We start from the raw sequence: 23,083 nt of genomic DNA, 5'->3' as shown, positions 1-23,083 counted from the left end.
CTCCCCTTGATTTTGATCTTCTAAAGGGTTAATTTACAGTGAAATAGCAGCTTTGAAAAATTTTGTTTTTACTTATAATTATTTTTCTACTGGGCCATTTTTTATAATTTTTGGAATTTATACTAATTTCTGCATGGCATGTAAGTACGTAATGCTTTTCTCTGAAATGCATTTTTTTTTTTAAACACTATAGTAAAGTTGGGCCAAATAAAATATCTAAAGATTATTTCTATATTGGTTAATGCTAAAAATACTGTAAGTGACTCAAAATGTAAACGGTTAGAAAATAGTTTCTCCTTTCTTAAATCATGAGTGTCCAGCCAGTCATGACATGGGAAAGGTTATTAATCGATGAGGTCAGTAAAATAAAAAAAAACAAAAAAAAAAACAATACATGTTATCAGTAGGTTCAATCGCAAGATTGTTTGAGAGCAAAGCAGTCATAAACAATCTAGCAAGCTAATGAATTAAGGAGGATAAAAACCTATCTGCAGCGATCAGATATCTTTTAATCATCTCCTATATTCATGAAAGGGTTTTTAACTAATTTGTAGGTTCAATCACTAGTCTGTTAAAAAAAGTTTAAGGGCAAAGCGATCATAAACAATCTAGCAAGCAAAATCACAATTGATTGCGAATATATCAAAAAGAAAGAACAAAAAGTCCAACCTCCCATCTGCAACAAAAGAAAGAACGTAGCAGAGGACCGTCATCAAGTTGAGATTGTTGGATCTGTCATTGGGTATCTCCAGCAGGTTTTGCGTGAGCATTAGATGATTTTTATTTATTTTTTGAAATCGCTCCAGACAAGGTGTAAAGTCATTTGATGTAAGGAGTTAACAAGAACGAAAGATACTTATCACCAAAAAAGGATGTGCCTATTGACCTTAGTCTTGAAAACGAAACAAGGCTATATAGAGGAGGAAAACAATCAGCAAAAAGACTGTTCTACAAGTTTGTTGTTCTTGGAAAGAAGTTACTGGAATGGAAAGCTGCATTACAATGACGTATTAAAAAAGCGAATTGATGAAGACCATGAGACCAATGAGTCAAACGAACTTAAACAAATGAAGCAGGGAATAGATCAGATAATTTTCAAGAACACATGCCATAATAGTATTTATGGAAAAGATTGAGACTAGCAACATCACATCTGTAAAAAAAAAAAAAAGAGGTTGCAGAGAAGAAGAAAGAGTTGTTGTCTTCACATATTCAGAGATTACTCACCATGTCCTTAATAGTAATTTTCTAAACCTTTCTATCTCCAGTTGCATGTTCAAGTCTTGCAATTCTTTGAACTGGAGTTTTACCATAGATGTTGATGTGTACTGTCTTTGAGAGATCCTTCACGATAAGTTTAAGCTGTGTTTTTGGAGGCTTTCCTGCCTTCTTTTTGACTGATCGAAATGCTTAATCGTCGTGATACCAAGCTTGTATTTGTTGATGTCCTTTTTCCAAATTCTTCTTTTCTTTTTGTCACTCAATATCCCTCTTGCATTTAAGTCTACAAAGTTTAAACTCATTGACATTTTTGCTCATATCAAGTAAAGGCGTTCATGGTAATTAATCTGCATAGTTGTCACACAAACAATTCGAAAGGGTGGGGTCGGTTTAATTACAGATACGATTCTGTACCTTATAGATAATCTTCCAGTGAGACAGAGATTCTGTAGTTCAAATATGACAACAGTACTCCATATATGGTCTGATAGTAGACGTGTCGAGATAAAGAATAGCCAAAGAAAATGTTTAAGGACATGTCTACCAATCTATCATCTGGTCGATCCTTCTTTATGGTTGTGAAACATAAATTGAAGAGTTCATTCTTCTGCCTATCTGATTTTCCATTGTTTTGTTGTTGTCATCCATCTGTCTCAGAAGATAGTGAGGTTCTGAAATTCAGAATCTGTGAAGGCCTATCCTGGATCAACATAGTTCTGAGCCCTCTGATACAGCCCTCTGCCATCCGTGCTCTTTCCTCCTCTTAACTGCTTGTTGCTTCTCTCATCTTGGAGCACGTCTTGACAGTACTTCTCCAGCTGCTGCAGTCTTCTGCCATAAGCCTTCAGCCAGCTAGGCCGATGCCACCTGCCCTCATATGTCTCATATCTTGCTTGCAGAGAATGTTGGACAGGTTGATGAGTATAAGTTGGAAGTCTTTAACAAGTGTCTCTGCCACATCCGACATTCTCTGCGAGCCGATCATATCCCAACTGCTATCTTCTCTAACACCTCAACTTAAAGCTTCTGCTTTTTGTCTTGTTGCGGCAACATCTTTAATATTTTTTTTACTTTCATTCCAAGCAGCCACATTGCCACTGAGACATAAGGAACTACTGTGAATTAGAGGCCATACCTACAAGGGCATCCTAATTAGGGAGTTGTGCAGCAAGATGTTTGTTTACATTACATTTAAGTTTCTGCATGTTGGTATAATCAAGGAAATGGTTAGCACTATGAAAAAAAGAAGCTATTAGAATAGAAAGCCTCCCGGTATCTGGGAATCTTTACAGTGAAGGAGTGAAGTTTTTACTGCTAGTCAGGTTGATCGGGGATATTTATGTTGAGATGGCATCAGTGCAGCAAATTCATCGGAGAAAAATTTCATTGAAGTACTTGTAAAACAAGCACAGGGATTCAATATTGTGGCGATGAGACAGAAGTTAGAGCTTGGTTGATAGAATGGTGGCCCTATTAGATTAAAGGTTCTTTTATAAATCGTGTTTAGAGACTAGTGGTTGATGCACCAGCCCAGATGTGACAATACTCTGTGCATGGGTGAATGGTGGTTTTGTAGAGATATAGGCTACTGTCAGGTGTGAGAAGTTTTCTAGCTCAGTAGAGGGAGCCTACCTTCCTTGCAGCAGTCTTAGCAATGTCTTCTATGTATTTGTTCATGTGATCTCTGAATATTAAGTTGAAGAGTTTAAATGATGGATTTTCAGATAATTTTATTAACCATGGCAATCTGTGATTTTAAAAAGGTTTAGGTATGCAGCTCTTCACTCACAGACAGAATCTTCTTTCTCTCTCTCTCCCTCTCTCTCTCCCTCTCTCTCTCCCTCTCTCTCTCTCTCTCTCTCTCTCTCTCTCGTTGCCATTCAACGTTTTTAAATTTGTCTCTTCCTGGTAGAACAACATATATTCTGTTTTTGCTCCTACTTGGTTGGATTTGGACCTTAGAATTCACCCTCGTCCGTTCGTCTCAAAAATTCTCAATAACTACTTGTTACATTTTTCTGAAATTTTGCATGAACTTACAACTACACAAGGGAGGGAAAGTAACATCCTCGGATTTTTTATCAAAATTCTGGTTGCGTCACAAGGGGGTCAAAATGTCCCAAAATAGCACTTTTCAGGACATAGAAGCTTTTCCGATCATTAGATTTTGCTGAAAATTACACAAAAGCAAGATCACATGGATATGTATTTGGAAACATAATATTTGACTCTGAGAAAATTCTAGGGCTTGATCCTTAGGGTGTTTTGGGGTGAAAAACACACCTTTTGGGACTAATTTTTATTTTTCTCTTAAAATTCAAGACATAAGTCGGGGAACCATATAGTTTTTGGCTTTTTTTCTTTTGTGGTTGGTATGCAGCTCAATAGTTTTTTTTAGCTTAAAACCTTACCGAATCATATATCCGCACTTAATTGTACAAGCCTATTACTACCAGATGGTCTTCTTTTTCATCAAACAAGATTTTTAACAATTTTTTTTTTAAGCTACTTGAGGACAAGGATCAATAGGTTTACGTAAGATGGATGGTGAGAAAAGCATCCTGAGGATTCCAGATGATAATTGAATCTGGGCAGAATGTGATTATTCAAGAGAATGCCTCAACAAGAATTTGTTAATATTAGACTAAAACTACCATGTTGTGGTAGCTGGGAAGTAGCTTCGTGATATTGCATCCCACACACAGGTTCTTCTTAGAAACTCTGCTCATGAAGGTTCCATTAAAGCTCCAAGTACACAAAGGAAGAAAGGAAATCTTTTTTTATAGTAGTTATAGTTAAATGAGTTTTTGCTGTGATGAATGTTGTACCGGTGAAAAGTATATATTGGAGCTCAGTTGAGAACCTACCATGAAAATAATGATACTAGCAACTTTTTTTTTCTGTGAGAAAGAGATTGTATGGAAGAGAAAAGGATATCACCCACTAGATTTTAAAGTCGGTTTTGTACTCTGTCAAGACAGGAGAGGTCCTCTAAGCAGTACCTCCCCAGGTGTGGTTACAGTACTCTATCTTAGAATATATTTGACCTTTATACAGTAAAGAATTGTGTCAAGAATGAAGTATTTTTTAGAGTGCTGGAATGATCCAATCATTTTATTAATGACCTGAGCAACAGATTTGATGCTAAGTCTTCCATTTCATGTCTGGAGTGAATTTCAGTCATAGAAGTTTATCAAAACAGGTTTCCTCAAAGAGTTGGTTGGTTGGTTGTTTTTGTTTTACGGCATATCAACCCTTTTCAGGTTATTTAATGCCAAATCCAGCGATTTTGAAGAAAAAGTTTTTAATAGAATATATTTGTTTTTATCTTGTATTTTTCAAGTCAGTTTCTATTTAACCCATAGTTGGGATCCTAACAGGTACTACCACTCTGGGTTAGAGTGGACCTGGGAGCAATGACAATTAACGGGTGGCTCCACACTCCCCAAAGCCCGCAAGCTAGGGCCCTCACCATCGGATATAGTTTAAGTCATATTCAGGACCTCCTCAAAGAGAGAGCCATCCATTTCACTTGGGGCAAACAGAGGATCTGAGTATTGGTGATGAAAGAAGAGAAACTTGGTTTTAGATGTATTAAAAGTAACTTCTTAGAATTCTGCCTTTCTTGTTTATTAATCCAGAAGATTGGTTTTCCGTTTAAATCATTGTTTGATCGAAATACATTATTTTCTTTAAAACTTTTTTTCTTCTTATTTCTATCAAATTGCTATATATCGGGCAATTTAAGAGCTTCTTTGGAAATGTTCCTCCCACATGGAAAAACTTTCCTAATCTAGGCACCAATTTCATGTTCATGATATTTTTGAGGGTCGAGTTTTGATGTCGTGTAACCTTTAATCATGAAATCATCAGTAGGAGTGAACAGGCTAATGCCAGTTTCATGCAGAATATGTACAGTTTGGTCTTATGTAAGTGGATTTTCAATCTCTGGAAGGTTAGAACGCAGCCCCCTCATGTTGAAAAAGGAGAAATTGCAGAACTGTGTTAAAGAAGGTTTCTATTTCTTGAAGTAAAGGCGACTCCCTCCTTCACAAATAAACAAAGGGGAAGGTATGGCCCCTTAAGATGGGAAATTGGGAAGGGGGGCACTGTGCCTCCCTCCTTCAGGTTGGGAAATTTCATCTCAACTTCTGTTTATCATTGGCCACTCTTATTCCTACATATAATACTCGGTTCTTTCTTTTCTGAAGTTAATCCATGAACAAAATACCTTGCACATTGAGTTGTGACACAGTGCATTGTATTGGTGATAGAGAACTTTTCTTTTTCTTCATTTGTGATCATTATTTTTTTTTTTGCCAATTTCTTCTTTTAAACGCACCAATAATGCGATGTAATATTCACTGTTGTTGCTGATCTTTCTTTTCTGAATCAATGAACAGAATACATTGCGTATCCCAAATAGGGAAGTCAAAACCTTACCTGCTGATTTTCGCATCTTTGGTAGCTTTAGACAACTTTCACCCGCTACTGTCCACTCAGTTGACTGCCACTTTGATTCTGATCATTGTCACAGTGACTGTTTAATGATATTGTAAGGAATTATTTTCAGCGTATCTTTGTAATGATATCATAAGGAATTATCACAATGCTTGCATACTGATATTTAAAGGCTTTATTATCACAATTTCTGCTGATATCGTTAAGCTTTATCACAATGTAGTAATATGGTAAGGGATCATCACAATAGCAAATAATGATTTTTTTTTTTTTTTTTCATGTAATTTATTTAAAATTATAATTATGATTTTTCTTCGTTGAGTATTGGTTGTTTTGTTTACTTTGGGTTTTTCCATTTTTGAATTCTCATCTTCTAATCAAATCCCATCCACTCTATCTTCTTTTTCTTCTGCATTGCTCTTGCTCAATGGAATTTCTTTTTTTCCTTAAACATATTTATATTTGCACTTGGCTTTGCTTGAATCAATCTGCTTTTGAAAAAAATAATATATATATATATATATATATATATATATATATATATATATATATATATATAAGGTGATTGGAAAGTAACTCCCTGTGCATGAAATGTATTACTGAAATACAATTCTTGCAAGAAATGAATAAGAAGGGAGGGGGACGAGTTGTGAAGCTGTCACTTTATTTTTTCCTTTAGTCTTCACCTTCTATGAGTAATATATTTTTGACGATGGGGGAAAGAGGTTGTTTTTTTAGTCAACTGTTACATTGAGTTGGTGATATGTGGAGTATTTTAAATCTCCTCATAGTATTCATCACTATTCATGTCAATCTATCTAAACCTAATCATTAAATGGATTTTTAGTCTTGATGAGTGTTGACTTATTAGTAAAAAAAACTGAAAAATACATCCTTGTGAAAGCAGTTGATGCAGTTCCCAGAAGTTTGGAAAAAACTAGTGTTGAATGCTGGCACCTATATGAATTCTGAATAAGACTTCATGCTATACACTTGCTTATTATGGTCATTTCTTGTAAGAATTATATTTCAGTAATTTCAGTTACAAATACTTAATAATAGGGAATAACTTTCCAATCACTATATATATATATATATATATATATATATATAAAGAAATCTTATTTTTTCAAAAGGAAATTTCTTTTTGCTTCGCTACTTACTGTGTGTGTGTATTTGGTGGTCACTCCACACTGCTTGGCATATGTTGTCTACTGCTAGCCTTGACCAACTGACTTCAACTACCGTAACTGGTCAAATGACGTAACCGAGTGTGTTGGTCATCTTTGCAGGATGATGGATGAGCTGCTCAACAAGCACAAATCGCAGATGCAGGTCCAGCTGATGTGTTTCCAGACTGACTAAAACCAAAAAAAAACACAAACCAAAAGCTCATTGTCCGATCTGAAATGGGAACTAACCCATCACCATCACCTTCCTGCTGTTTTGGATGCTTCTTGACCCCCGACCCCTGGCCCCCCAACCTGACACATATCCATCCCTCCACCATATGCTTAAATCCCTCCACTGACTATGAGTCGCTCACTTTGCTCTTCTGGAGTTCATAGTTGGACATCTTATTTCTTCTCTTCTTTAAAAATATCTTTTTTTCATTTCATTTTTACTGTTTGTCCGCACGTAATAAAAAATGAAATTTAAATGATTGTATGTTTATAAAAATATGCAATGGTTTGGATTTTGTTGGAATTATTTTGGTGGCAAACAAATTTAAATTAAAATAGACATCATCAAGAAGAACATAAAAGTTTGTTCTTGTTTATAAATTATATAAAGCTTGAAAACTGCTTAACGAAACCAATAAAAGTTGCATGTGATAATTATTTTATTTGTTGTTGTTCATTAACATTATTTAACGTTATTTAACATTATTAACATTATTTAACATTATTTACATTATTTAACATTATTTACATTATTAAACATTATTAACATTATTTATATTATTGAACATTATTTAGCATTAACATTATTGAACATTATTTACATTATTTAGCAGTAACATTATTTACATTATTTAATATTATTTTACATTATTTAACATTATTTACATTATTTAACATTAACATTATTTACATTATTTAACATAATTGAACATTATTTAACATTATTTAGCATTAACATTATTTACATTATTTAGCATTAACATTATTTACATTATTTTGCATTAACATTATTTAACATTATTTACATTATTTAACATTAACATTATTTACATTATTTAACATAATTGAACATTATTTAGCATTAACATTATTTACATTATTTAACATTATTTAGCATTAACATTATTTAACATTATTTAGCATTAACATTATTTACATTATTTAGCATTAACATTATTTACATTATTTAGCATTAACATTATTTACATTATTTTGCATTATTTAACATTAACATTATTTACATTATTTAGCATTAACAACATTTACATTATTTAACATTATTTACATTATTTTACATTATTTAACATTATTTACATTATTTTGTTAAAAATAAAAGGGAAGTGGGGACAAATGTGTGAAACAACGAATGTTTTTTTTAAACTAAAACAATCTAAACAACCCAAAAAGAAACTCTAAAATGTGTGTGAGAATGTGTATTTGTGTTGGGATGATGAATGTAAATCCGGAATCAAAACATTTTGAACTTTTGAGAGGTAACAAAATCAGAAACATTTGTGACTATTTTCCAATGCCCAAAACGATTCTTTTAATCGCTTTTATTTCTTTGTTTTTATTTATGGCTCGTATTAATGATGAAATAATATGTTTATTGATTTTAAAACTAAAATCTAGAGATTACACCAATAAGTTTTTGTAGTAATCCAACCACTCACACAAAAAACAACTCTCGATTTAGAAATTTAAAAAGAATTGGAATTAAAACTTAAAATAGAATCGGTAATTGTATCAGAATGGCGGGGGGGGGGGGGGGTATTGGAATCGTCCCATCACTAATGTGTGTGTGTGTGTGTGTAGGTGCTTCTACATTATTGGGACGAGATTTTGTAGTTGGTAAATGGAGTTTTCAGGTAAAAAAAACAATGGTTTCAACTGATTTTTTTGACAATTCTAATAAGTTACAATCGTAGCTTCCAAATTATGCAGTCAGAATTACCTGAATATTACTGAATTATTAAACAAAACAACTTTAATCATGTTAATAGGTGAAAAATTGCTGCTATTTTCGTTTAATTTGAATGGAAAATTACCTCCCTGTTGAACTGTGTTTTACGATCATTTTCATCAAATTCTATTTTTTATTTTCTTTAATAAAAAATTTTCTCCCTTATCAATTTTCGTAATTTTTGGATTAAAAATCAGTAATACATAGATACTATTGTTTTCATGTGAAATTCAGTTTTACAATTTCCAAAAATCTTGTCCCAATTCTGTAGAAGCGCCTATATATATATATATATATATAGAGAGAGAGAGAGAGAGAGAGGGGGAGAAAGAGAGAGTAAATGGAAATAAATTTATGCCATTATTTATATCAGTTTCAGCAATTCAACGTCAATTTTTTTTATGTACAATCATTTCTAAGACAAAAGAATTTGGTTCTTGTCTAGAATTCCCCTTATATTAAAATAAAAATAAAGGAAAATCCGTATGTTGTACGTAACTATGAAAATATTTTGTAAACCAATCAAATTTTATGAGTAACCAAGAAACGGATCTCTTGTCTGGCATTTTGAAAACAATGTATAAAAAAAAAAAATGTAAGAAGATAACTCAATAAAATTCAAACATGAGATTTATGTTGTAATGCCTACGACTTCTCATTCATCACTTAAAAATAATTTACATGATTTTTGGAATATAATATTTTTGTTTTGTCACAAGTATGCACATTACACATATTTTTCTTTATTTTTGTTTTTAATATAAGAGGAAATTTGTGCAAGAACCAAAAACTTTTATTGGTTCCAACAGTCCTCTTCTTCAGTAACAATTTCATAACATCATAACCATTCAAACACCACCGTGTTTGAATATATGGTTAAGTGGCAGTTTTAGTCATTTAGAACTGCTTTAAAGCTTCACCGCTCACTCATTTTTCAACCAAATTTCAAACAATTATTGCAGTTTATAGATCACCTTTTCGGCTATATTGTGAAAAAAAATTTTCAATTTTCGTTCAGTAAAACAAAAGTTATGATGAATTTAAAATCATAAAAAAACATAAGGAACTAAGCAATGTTTTTTATGACTTGTTTTTATAGCAATCACGTCGCTTCAGTGACTACTGTTGCTACCAATTCACCACTCTCGTTAAAAGAGAAGTAACAAGTGAAACAGAGGGAATGAAAGATTGAAAGGGAAATAATTGGGGTGATTTTATTGAACGCAGATGAGTGTTGTACATTGTTATTACATATGTGTATGTTATGTTTATGGGTACAAAAAATAAAACTGAAATTAAACAAAGAACAAATGAATTTACTAGAAACCTGGAAAAATCATGGATTACAATAGAAAAATGCAAGCATGGAAAGTAAAGGACTAGTTGTTAAAACTGGAAGAGAAAAGGACAAGGTATTCTGGTAAAAAATATAATAAATTTATAACTTAAAATATTGCAGCATTAAGAATTTTTTTAAATTCAATTTATGACATGATATAATCAATACTTAATACTGCAATATTTTAAGTTATAAAGTTGGGAAAATCTTTTTGATAAGTTTTCAGCCAAAATTTGTCAAGGGGTTAGAGTTCAACGATTTGACCTTTGAAAACTCTACCAAACTCCTCTGCCAGTTTGGGGTCTAAACAATTGAAATTTTAGATGTAGGTTACTTGGACATGGATCAAACTTTTTAATTTGATTTGAGCCAAAACAATGAATTTTAAGAGGTCAAAATTTGCGTCAAAGTTTTAATAAATTTGACCTCTCAGCCAATTTTTGGTCTACCCAACCAAAAATTGGCTAAGAGGTCAAATTTTTTAAAAATTGACCCCAATTTTGACCTCTTAAAATTTATTGTTTTGGACTGGCAATTGAGCATTTTGAACATTTTAAATTTTACATAAAGTGTATTCAGACATAGGGCAAGCTTTTTAATCGGTTTTTGGCTGAAAATTTGGCTACCAAGGGGTCAAAGTTCAAAAGATTTGAGCTTTGCGAATTTAGGGTCTAAACATTTGAAATTTTGCATAAAGGGTATTCAGACATGCAGCAAGCTTTTTAATCCGTTTTGGGGCGAAAATTCGGCTGACAAGAGGTCAAAGTTGAAAGAGTTTACCTTTGCAGACTCTACCAAAATCCTTCGCCAATTTTGGGTCAAAACACTTGAAATTTTAGATGTAGGTTACCTGGACATGAGTCAAACTTTTTAAAATATATATACATATGCACATAAAGTTATGAACAATACATTTAATGGTGAATGCTCTAATGAACTACAAGCACTTGTACTCCCTCAACGTGAATACCCCCGACAACCCGACAAGCAGCTAAATCCCACCCTTTCACAGTAGGGATCCCTCGGTGTAAGAAAGCATTCTACTACAATAGTTTCTTCCCCGGAACTGCTAGACTTTGGAACTCCGTTCCAGGATTCTGCTTTCCCAACTGTACTGACATGCAGAAGTTAAAGTGTAATGTGAACAGACATCTTACTACTCAGCTCCCTTCATAATACCCCTGCAACTTATGTCCCCGATAGTAGCCCTCTACTTCAAAGTGGCACTGTGCCTTGTTTGGGGTGATAATTGAATAAAAAAAAAATAAATAAATAAAACATAGAGCTCAAGCAAACTGAACTGTTCGTAAATAAACAAAATGAAGGAAGGCAATAATTCTGAGGTTAATGTTTTCTGATTTTTATTTGATTTGTGTAAAAATTCACTAAAGAAACCTTTTGAAAACATCTTGGATTTATTATTTATAAAAAAAATGTTTTCTTTTTTTAAAATGGGCCGAAACAATTGTATGAATAAAGATTTTTTTTTTAAGTAACTTCTGAACATTATCATAGAGAAATGTAATCAGTTTTTTTGTTTTTTTTTTTAAAGAAAAATTGACCAAAGTGCTCAATTGCCAGTTCAACGCCCACTGACCTAACTCCAAAATATTATCAAGATTTATTTCTATAGAGAACTAGCAGGGGCGCCCGGCATTGCCTGCTTGTAAAATATGCTTAAATATGATATTTTAAATAAAGCAGATTTCGTATTTATTATATAGTCAATTCTCTATCGATTATAGTCATGATTTCAAAAGTAAAAAAAAATGAATTGAGTGCCATCAACTAGAATCGAACCGAAACCAAAATTGATAATGGGGATCATTAAAAAATTATGGCGATCATTAAAAAAGAAAGAAAAGAAGAGAAAAAGGGGATGATAGAAAAAAAGGTTAAAAATAGGAAGAGGGACAGAGGAAAGAGCAGATAAGAAATATAGAGATACATATAAAAATATATAAAAGGGTAATGTATGTATGTATATACATACATACATGGTAATATATTACCATGTATGTATGTATGTATGTATATACATACATACATGGTAATATATTACCATGTATGTATATGTGTATATATATATATATATATATATATATATACATACATACATACATACATGGTAATATATTACCATGTATGTATGTATATACATACATACATACATGGTAATATATTACCATGTATGTGTATATATATATATATATATATATATACATACATACATACATACATGGTAATATATTACCATGTATGTATGTATATACATACATACATGGTAATATATTACCATGTATGTATATATATATATATATATACATACATACATACATGGTAATATATTACCATGTATGTATGTATATACATACATACATGGTAATATATTACCATGTATGTATGTATATATATATATATATATATATATATATAGTGAATAAATGACAAAAAAATATATTTCAAAATTCATGATGTTTACCATCTTATAATTTATTCCTTTAATTCAGTTGACATTTACAGTTCTTGACAGTATCTGTTTCGTAGCGCAAAATCAATCGCTTAATTATTATATCAATCAGTGAATCTATTATGCCCTTAACTCATCAGAAGAAATCACAACAATTAATCCAGTAAAAGGAAATAAAGTGCGTTTTGACATGATTAAAATCCGAAAATTAGAAGAGAAGCTGCAAATACCTTTTAATATGTTTCCATTATGCCATTTTAAATATACATATTACCATGTTTTTGGTGGACAAGATTCAAGAAAGAGCAGGTGGATGGTCCAAAGAGTTTTATAATTATATAGATTCGAAGATGTGACACCAAATTTTTTCCACAGATAAAGAATGTATTTGTAATCTCATAGCTATTGGAAGGACACTAACAACTATCTAACAAGAAACTATTAGTATTTCCATTTATATCCAATATGTAATTATTAGGGCTAGGATCACAGCATATTCTTTTGACTCTCGAATGTGTATGCGTTGATATCTTATATGCTTTTATATAGAGTGATGTGGTTCTCGGTTGATTAACTGTGTCGGATATATACTCATGAGTCAAATTATATTAGTAAATAATGATTCAGCACATTCATTCTAAGTAGATTGAACCAGCTTCCCCTACAGGAGGAATACCAAATTCAGAAGCGATCCCCAGATGCATGTATATCCTGGTTAAAAGAGTTGATGACATCATGTTTTTGCAGTTCTTGGAGGGAGGTGTCGATGTCATTCAACATACAATGCATGGTATTCTTAAATGGCCACCCATCTGGCATTGACCAGACTCAACGTTGCTTTACTTCGGTGATCTGACAAAAACTGGTGTGTCGATGTGATTATGCCATTAGACTTCCTTTTTTGTTTGTTTGTTTTTTGTTTTGTTTTTTTGTTTTTTCATAGTAAATTCAAAATTTTTTTCAAATTTTGACTTCCCATTAGTTTACCTCCCCCCCTCCCGAAAAAATAACAACCATCAAAACTATTCTCTTCATTTTACTTATATTTCCCCCACCCCCACCCACCCAATGAAAAAATTTCTCAGTTGCGTCCTTATGGAGTTAAATAACCGAAGATACTTAAAAAAAAAAAAAAAAAATGTTATCTTCTCTCAATAGTTTATGCAAATAAATAGGGTAGTGCTTCTGGGGATGTCATATAGACCAAAGTCTGTTGATATTAGCCCCCCACCTCTCAAAAGATATATATGTATACTAGCCTGGGTGCCCGGCATTGCCCGGGTGTTTGGAGGTGTGTGTTGAGCAAAAAAAAAAAAAAAAAATGGTAGTATGCAGGCTCGAACTCATACCGCAAATGAGGAAAAGAATGTGAAACATCAAATGTGACGTCTTTGTGGTTGCACCCATCGCCAAACTAGAAGTGACGTATGTTTAAATTAAGGCTAGTCAATCGAAAAGAAAATAATGACTTTGGAAAATATCGCCGAAAAAATCAACCCTTCCCTGTAGAAAAGTGCCCAGTTGAGGGTGAAGGAATTAATGTTTTTGGCCCATTTTTTTAATATTTGTCATTCAAAGGGTCAAGCTTCAAAATGCTACCAATCTCGTGAAAATCTGTCACTTCTGTCGAAAGTTTTAGACAGATATACAAACATACATACATTTAAACAGACAGGTGAGATTTATGTGTATATATATATAATTTTAACAACATAGGGTCAACTATACATGGTGACTAGTAGTTTCTTACTTTTTGTTCTTAAAACTATATGAATATATGGTTTGAAGAAAGCACCATACACCGTTGATCTCATGTCTCAAACATTGGATCTTCATAAGCTCCATCAGCTTATCACTCTTCCATATAAATATACCAACTAATACAACTGTATTTCTTAACAGTGCTTACATTGACATTACCAATATTTCAATCCAATTAAGAGACTATTGGGTCGAAACATCAGTTTAAGCCATATACAATGTTATCATTTACTCACTAGAAGTTTTCACACGAGTCATTATTAGTAATTGTTCGCAGGCAAAATAACAAGTGGTGTCCCCTGGAGTCTGAGTGGCAACAAGTCTTCACAGATTTCCAGTAGTCTTCGTCCCTTTCAAAATAGTGTGTCATTGCAATAGCTGTTTGCTATTGATATTTTGCTGGTAACAACCATTGGCTTTCTTTGAAATTTGAATCACAATAAGCTTGCTTGACTTTACAGTGGAGGTTTGGACGGTGCTCTCACTCTCACTCTCACTCTCTCTCTCTCTCTCTCTCTCTCTCTCTCTCTCTCTCTCTCTCTCTCTCTTTCCTCTGTCTAAGTTCATTTACCCATTACAAGTATTTTATGTGGCACTAACAGAAGCTAATGCCACCGTTTCTTTTTCTTCTTTTTCTCCCCCTCATCCTTCTTATTATTATTATTAATTATTTTTTTTTAATTCAGTGCACGCTATTTACCAAATGCACACCTGCATATATAGCAACACTTTTCTTGACTCAATAGTTTGTATCCATGCCGAGATTTGAAACCTGAATGGCTGTTAATATCAAATGTGATCAACAGCCACTAACAAACTAGCTACAAGTATAGAAAGAATTGTAACGATATATAAATACTTTCTTTGTTTACATTTTTTTTTCTATGCTACCAATAAGATGAGAAATTTGTTCCTTGGAAGCATGTTACTTATATATATAGAGTAATGATTTAACTTAAATTCTGTAGATTAAAATATATATAAAAATATATTCAAGTTAAGAATTCATTGTTTGAAACAAGGACTATATAGAGAAAAATTATATTTATTTCCTTAATCCATGGATTTTCAATAATGGCTTATATCATCAAAGGAAATGAAATGCAATTAGCAAAATGTTCAGCTATGAATAAAACATATATTTTGCTTTTCAGCACATATATTGAAAATGTTATTTGAAAGTTATTTAAATGGTGTTTAAAAGTCATATATACATATATATATATATATATATATATATATATATAAATACTTCATTTACTCACATAAAATTAATATACGAAAGTATAAATTTATGCGTAAACTTTAAGTATTTACTTCAACTGTGCTCAATACGTAGGTAGAGCTAGTTAGTAAGTTATAAAATATATATGGTGATTAAGCTACACTGAATATTCCGCATTTCATCCACTCTAGGATTCTTCAGGCTTATGATAGATATTTGATAAGTAATATCTTGTAAAGTTGTTTTAGCTGTATATGGAAGAAAAGAATATATTAAAAAAAAATATATATATATATATATATATACAGGGTGCCCGTAAAGTTACTATAAAGTCGAATTACATCCTGTGCGTTTTCTGTTTTCCAATATCGCTTCAAAATAAATTTGCGCTCTTCCAAAGTTAGCTTGCATGGCATGCTTGATTAAATAAACCTGTAAAAAAAATAAATATTAACTATTAATACAAATATAATACAATAAAACAATAAGACTGTATAGTAACTTTACAGACACCCTGTATATCAAATATCTAGCAAAATGGCAAACATAAACAAAAAATAACATGCATCCAATACTTATGCATGTCACTGTATATATATATATATATATATATATATATATATATAATTTATAATGGTCACGATCATGAAAGAATGTTAGAAAAAATATGTTAAGATATTAAAAGTAGTTTTATGCTGTTTTTGTTAAATATTATAAATTTATATCATTAATAAATGTTATTAAATTAGGAATCATTTAGAGTTAAAATTTGAGTTTCATTGTTAGATATACACAACATAAGGCCAAGTTCGGTGGCCATTTTTTATTTTTTATTTTTTTTGCTTGCCAGACAACAATCTTCAAATTATTATCTATAATATAAACCTCACCTGTCTGTTTAAATGTATGTATTTATGTTTGTATGCCCCCTAAAACTTTCGACAGAGGTGATGGATTTTCATGCGATCGGTATCATTTTTAAACAAATTTCGAAAAATTGGCCAAAAGCATTAATTCCTTCACCCTCAATTGGGCACTTTTCTACAAGCAGGGGTTGCTTTTTTCACCAATATTTTCGAAAGTCATCCCCTCTTTTTTGATTGACTAGGCTTAATTTAAACCTTCGCCACTTCCGGTTTGGCGATGGATTTTTTTTTTCAAATTCTTTTCCTTCTTCGCGGTATGGGTTCAAGCCTGCCTTCCTGCCTATTACCACTTTTTTTTTTTCTCAACATGTAAACTATTTTTGACTCCTAGTAGGGGGTATGAGACCAATGAATTTGCCAATAATTTTTATAACCTCCGGCTGTGCTAAACAACCAATGAAAACCTTCCAAAGTTACTATAAAAATTGTCGAATTTTGGATTCAATCAGTCCACCGTTAACTACGTCACGGATCGCATTTGATTCTTAGTCGCCATCTTGGTTACTGCCAATTACACTCAGGATCTGATCTGAACTACGACGCCATCTTTGTTCAACATAATGTCTCAACACTTAACAGGTTATGGGCCCAGCCATCGTCTTTTCTTTGACGGATCAGAATCTAAATTCAAATTGTGGCAGGTAAAATTTCTGGGATATCTAAGGATTCGAAAACTACATAAAGTGATACAATCTCCAACAGAGAATCTTAACGACCTCGAATTTCTCGAAAAGAATGCGACTGTTTTTGCAGAACTGATTCAATGCTTAGACGATAGAAGTCTGTCTCTGATTATAAGAGACGCCTTGGATGGCGGACGGAAAGCATTGAACATATTAAGAGAACATTATTTATCAAAAGGAAACCGAAAATTATATAACTATATACAGAACTAACGTCTCTGAAACGTAACGAGGATGAAACTATTACCGACTACGTTATATGGGCAGAAACAACTGCCAATGCCTTAAAACTGTCAGGTGAAATAATAAGCGATAGCTTGTTGATATCAATAACTCTCAAGGGACTTCCAGCCGATTTTAAACCATTTACAACTGTTATAACGCAAAAAGACAAACCCATAAATTTCAGTGAATTTAAAGTGGCATTGCACAGTTACGAAGAGACTAATCAGATGCTCGTGGCCAATAATAACTCCAGCAATATTATGAAGTTCAAAAATGCTTCTCGAAAACAGACACCACCAAATTACGCACCTCACCGTAACGTGTTCTCCAAAAGTAATTTTCCCAAGAAAAAGAATAAAATTATCTGCTATAATTGTGGACGACCCAACCACAAAAGTTTCCAATGTCGATATAAACGCTCTAAAATGGACTCTGTAAAAAACGTTGAGAACTTTAAGAACATACATTTCTATTCACCTGTAACTTTGATAATACCACAAACGGTAAAAATCTCCTTGTAGACTGTGATGCTACAGTGCACGTTATCACAAAGGAATCTGATTTTATTAATTTTGATTCAAACTTTAATCCACAAAGTCATTTTGTCGAACTTGCCAACGGTAGTCAAATAAATTATATAGTTTTGAAAAGAGGCGATGCTAAAATATCCTTAAAAAATAATAAAGGCGAAATCTGTAACTGTATTCTAAAAATGCTCTGTTCATACCTACATTTAAAGCAAGACATATTTTCCGTGCAGGCTGCAATTAAACAAGGCACAAATATAAAGTTTGGCCAAAACAAGTCAAAAGTGATATACCCCAATGGAACTGTACTTGACATTAAAGAAAATGGCCGACTATACTATTTAAAAAGTATGGTTCCCTCAAAAACTGCTTGTCATGACTTGGAAACCTGACATAAAATTCTAGGACACTGCAATACAGCTGATATTAAAAAATTACCAAATGTAGTCGAAGGCATGAAAATAATACCTTCCAGCGATCTCCCAAATTGTGATGTGTGTGCACAGGGGAAAATGACAAAAGATATAAGCCGAACGCCAGACAAAAAAAGCTACGAAAATTCTCTCATTTGTGCATTGTGACTTAGCAGGTCCGATCAGCTCGATGGGGAGAAATAATCTAAGGTACGTTTTGAACTTTATTGATGATTTTTCCGGTTTAATTATAGTTTATTTTCTAAAAAACAAATCTGACACTATCCTCGCCACTAACTAATATTTAGCTGATGTTGCCCCGTACGGCTCAGTAAAATGTATTCGCTCAGACGTCACATGAGTAAGAGTAATAGAGTTTTTACTTATTTCATCCCTTATAAAATGATATCTGATATCAGTATGCTTAGACTTTTAGAATTATTTGCTAATAAGATACTGCTCTGATTATCACAATGAATTACTATAGGTTTTTTACTTAAATCAGGTTTTAAAATAAATTTTAGAAGGGTGTTCAGAAAAATTGCCTCCTGCACAGAATGGGTAAGGGCCACATATTCTGCTTCACAAGTAGAAAGGGCAACAATTTCTTGCTTTTTAGTTTTCAAAACACTCAGGCATCACCGGGCACCCAGGCTAGTTATTGAATAAAACATGAAAAATAAGAACATGTTTATTATTATTATTATTATTATGCAGCCGTAAACCTCCCTACCAAAACAAATTGTGATAAGCACAACCTTTGCATAAATAAGTCAACCATGTTTTTGATGTCTTCATCTATTATCAGCCAGTACACGTAACTATGCACGAAGCTTTTCATTCTGTTCATTCCTTGGTGAAATATATGAAAATCTTTTGCCATCCTTTTTTGTGATGCTTCTGGTATGACGACCCTCTTGCTGTATAGTAGGACATCGTCACACATAGAAAAACTGTTCTGTATTTTCTGGTCTTTATTTGCAACTAGCCTTGGTGCCTGACGTTGCCTGGGTGTTTGTAGGTGTGTGTTGAGCAGCAAAAAAAAAAAAGTTGTAGTAGGTAGGCAGGCTTGAACCCATGACGCAAAGGCGGAAAAGAAAGTGGAGGTGTGTGTAAGGCTGTTGGTTGAGCAAAAAAAAATAAAGGGGAAATTGCGAGCGCAAAAAAAATATATATATATAGTAGTAAGCAGACTCGAACCCGTAACGCACAAGAGGAAAAAAAGGTGGAAAAAAAAACAGACGGTCTTACCAATGTACCTACCGTGGTTGTGACGTCACAGGCGGTCGAAATAACGTCTTTTATGCAATATTGAGGGTTGAATGATTTGCAAAAAATGTCAGCAAAAAAAACGACCCTCCCTGTAGAAAAGTGCCCAGTTGAGGGTGAAGGAATTAATCTTTTTGGCTAATTTTTCGATATGTATCTAAGATTAGATACATATCGAAAAATTAGCCAAAAAGATTAATTCCACAAGATTGTGGAGTGTAAAGCTAAGTGCTGTTACTTGCGTTAACACCACTGAGAGAAGGTGCACCATTCCTCATAGCCTGTGTGAAGAGATCTTATTTGGGCTCTGAATACTACGTTATTTTGAATATTTGGTCAGAGTTTACTTGTAGGGTGAAGTATGAGGATAGTCATGAAAAATCCTTGAACAGAAAGACCGAGACACTCAAAGATGGTGTTTAGCAGGTAATTCAAACTCTTTGTACATACACACAAATACAGATAAACCTGATTTGTAAGATGCAAAAAAAAATAAAAATCAATTACGTAATAATTTATTAAAAAAATTTTTTAATGTAATAAGTTTAAGTTTTAACATTTAAAATGATACTGATCTCATGAAAATCCGTCATCTCTGTCAAAAGTTTTAGGCAGACATACAAACATACATACCTTCATACATTTAAACAGACAGGTGAGATTTATATTATAGATTTTCTGTTTTGAGTATAGGTACTTGAAATTGTAATTCAGCAGAATAGTGACCCACATCAGTAATCTGTTTGCTGCTGTATAGACAGGTAACCTTTTTTCCAACCCAAAGATGGTCAATAGAGATTTCTGGTTGTTAAGAATCGTCTATGTAAATATTTGTGAAACTTTGTAACTGCAAAGATAATAGCCAATGCTTCTTTCTCGATCTGTGAACAGTGCTTTACTGCCAGGACCAGAGATCTTGGCATGTGTGCAATGGCTTTTTTTTTTATTTCCGTGTGGCATTTTATGTAAGCTACAGACTCCTATTTTGTATGATTTCACATCATTAGTGATTATTATATATAGTTTTGGGTCATAGTGCATGAGGAATAGATCTGATGTCAGTTTTTTGTTTATTTCATCAAATGTCATCTAGCATTCAGGTGTATTATGAGGGTTAATACAAAGCAACTTTGAGCTATTTTCCTCAAGTGAATTTTGAAGATATGTGCCGCTAAGATTGATTTTAGAGAATATCTTTCCTCTGTTTAACAGTGAAAACTTCTCCAGGGTTAGGAAGTGGATATTGATAGTCTTTTAGTGCTGAGTTCAAACCCATGCTGAAGTCAGCACAAACGCAGATTTCTTATAACTTCATTTTGACATAGATGGTAGGGGCTGCCCACTGACTGAATTCAACTTTTAATAGGATGCCGATTTTTTACAAGTCTTTCAAGCTCATTTTCTCCAATGAGGTGGTATATTTCTTTTTTTTTTTTTTTTTCCTTGAATATTGGTTGCATATTATCTTTGAGTTTGAATCTGGTTGACATTTTGTGCATTTTCACAAACCGACTGAGAAAACTTTAGAGAAACTTTCTTTTAAGTCTGATTTTCGATTTTCCTTTTCAGTTGTTAGAGTTTCCATGTTTTGACAAAATGTATTTATAAGCAAATCCTACAAGTTGAATTGTTGTATCCAATCTGTCCCAAAAAGATTTCCTGTATTTCTCAATAGAAATACTTTTAATTTCTTTGTCATACCTTTAAATTAGTGATTAATTCACTTTCAAAATTTAATTTCAACCAATCACCGTTCTGGATGTTTTACAAGACTTTAATCTGGTAGGTTTATTTAATCTTCTCCATATATAGAAATTTATGATCGATAAGTCTTATCTCAACTCTAACTGAAATTTCACATTTTTATTTCATATTTTCACCAGCATATATTTACGTATATTTTTATTGTCTTTTCCATTTGTTTTAGTGTATTGTATCTGACTTGAATTTTGTTCTTTGCTCTACCATGTCCAATTCTGTTACAAATAAAGCCAGTTTTTGTGCAGTCTGTAACCCAATGAAAGGCTGCACACTGATAACATGGATTTGGCAGTGACTGTTTTTTCAGTGAATTGTCTTTTCTGTATGTGGAGACAATAATGTTCTTTTTTTATATATTTTCTTTGAAGAAAAGGGTTTTTACTTTTTATGCATCTTTCTTACATATGCAATGCTAGTTTCTTCTATGCCCTTTTAAATCCTTTTTACTGCTAATCACTTACTGCTAAAATTGTTAAAGTGCTAAAACTCTGCATCAAATTTCAGTCTTTTATCGATACCAATCCTTGTACAAATATCAAGCTTTTGAAATCATCAGAACTCAGTTCAGCTAATTTAAAATTGTCACAATGTTTGTTTTCTGTTGATGTAAATGTTAAATAGTCCTCATCATCATTCTTTGTTAAATTCAAGCATTTCCACCATTTATCAAATAACATTGTTTTTGGGACGAACAGTTCTGTTAAGAGTTTTACGGTTTCAGAAAAAGTTGGTGGTTCCTAGAAAAAAAAATCCTTCAGAATCTTGTAGAGTTCAATGCAATTCTAAGAGTTGTTTACCAGTCCGGATAACATTTAGTCATCCTGTTCAATTCTCTAAATGATTTGTTGCTAGTGTTTTGGAAACTATCTTGCTCATTTGAATACTTTGTCACAAAGTCAATATTGTTGAAGTGGGTCCTTTGAATACCATGTTAGTTTAAATACTTTGTTGTCAGTTGTTGTCGAGCACTGAAGTATTTTAAATTTGATTTTTCAACATGTTCTCGAATCCAGGTTGTTGTGGGTACGCTGGCATATTTAAAATTCAATTTTCCCTCATGAATTCTCCAAACCTTGTTACCAGTTGTTGTGGCCCTAGGAAAGGGTCATGGAAGAAAACGCAAGCAACAGGGTTACATAGAAAGAATATATTTTACAAGAAAGTGGAATACAAAGAACGGGTGTCTGTATTTCCGACTGTTAGACAGTCTGTAGTCTTGCATTAGTTCACAGTATTTTCACCACAAGAGTATTAGCCTCGTGGTTTATATAATGATTAGCAGAGTCCATTATGAGTGAATGGGTAAGTCACTATAGAATAAAGTAAAGTCGGTCTATATATTATTGAATTAATTTGGAATTCTTTTGGAGATGAGTAATTTGTATGATTTTATTCGGTACAGACCTGACAGTGGAATAACAAAAATATAAAAATGTGGATTTATAAGAGCAAAAAATCCAACCTTGATTGCCCTTCGGGACCCATAGCACAGTGGATAGAGATGTAAAATGTCTACAATTCCAGGTGAGCATTATTTGAAGGTAGCAATTTCAATCCCACCCAAAGCCGATCAAAGGATCAGTTGGCCAAACTGTGGTGAGACGGCAACAACAATGGAAGGTAGTAATTGCTGTGGATGCAGTTGGGAGATTCAT

General features: G+C 32.7%; 1 protein-coding gene across 2 annotated transcripts in view; it reads left to right on the top strand.

The window, feature by feature from the left end:
- Positions 1-23,083, top strand: part of LOC145277943 (exocyst complex component 2-like) — a 164,473-nt gene that overhangs the window by 120,948 nt on the left and 20,442 nt on the right. The window contains exon 29 of one of the 2 annotated variants that reach the window (XM_080130028.1): positions 6,975-7,523. The exons of the other annotated variant lie outside the window; for it this stretch is intronic. Coding sequence (XP_079986154.1) covers positions 6,975-7,047 — 73 coding nt within the window. The 3' untranslated portion in view covers positions 7,048-7,523. Of the gene's footprint in view, positions 1-6,974; positions 7,524-23,083 lie in introns of those variants that run through there. 2 annotated transcript variants of the gene reach the window in all.

This window comes from Euprymna scolopes, chromosome 6, assembly GCF_053919585.1.
Source record: "Euprymna scolopes isolate OS-2025 chromosome 6, ASM5391958v1, whole genome shotgun sequence".
In the NCBI taxonomy this organism is placed as follows: domain Eukaryota; kingdom Metazoa; phylum Mollusca; class Cephalopoda; order Sepiida; family Sepiolidae; genus Euprymna; species Euprymna scolopes.
This window is presented reverse-complemented; position numbering and strand designations above follow the sequence as displayed.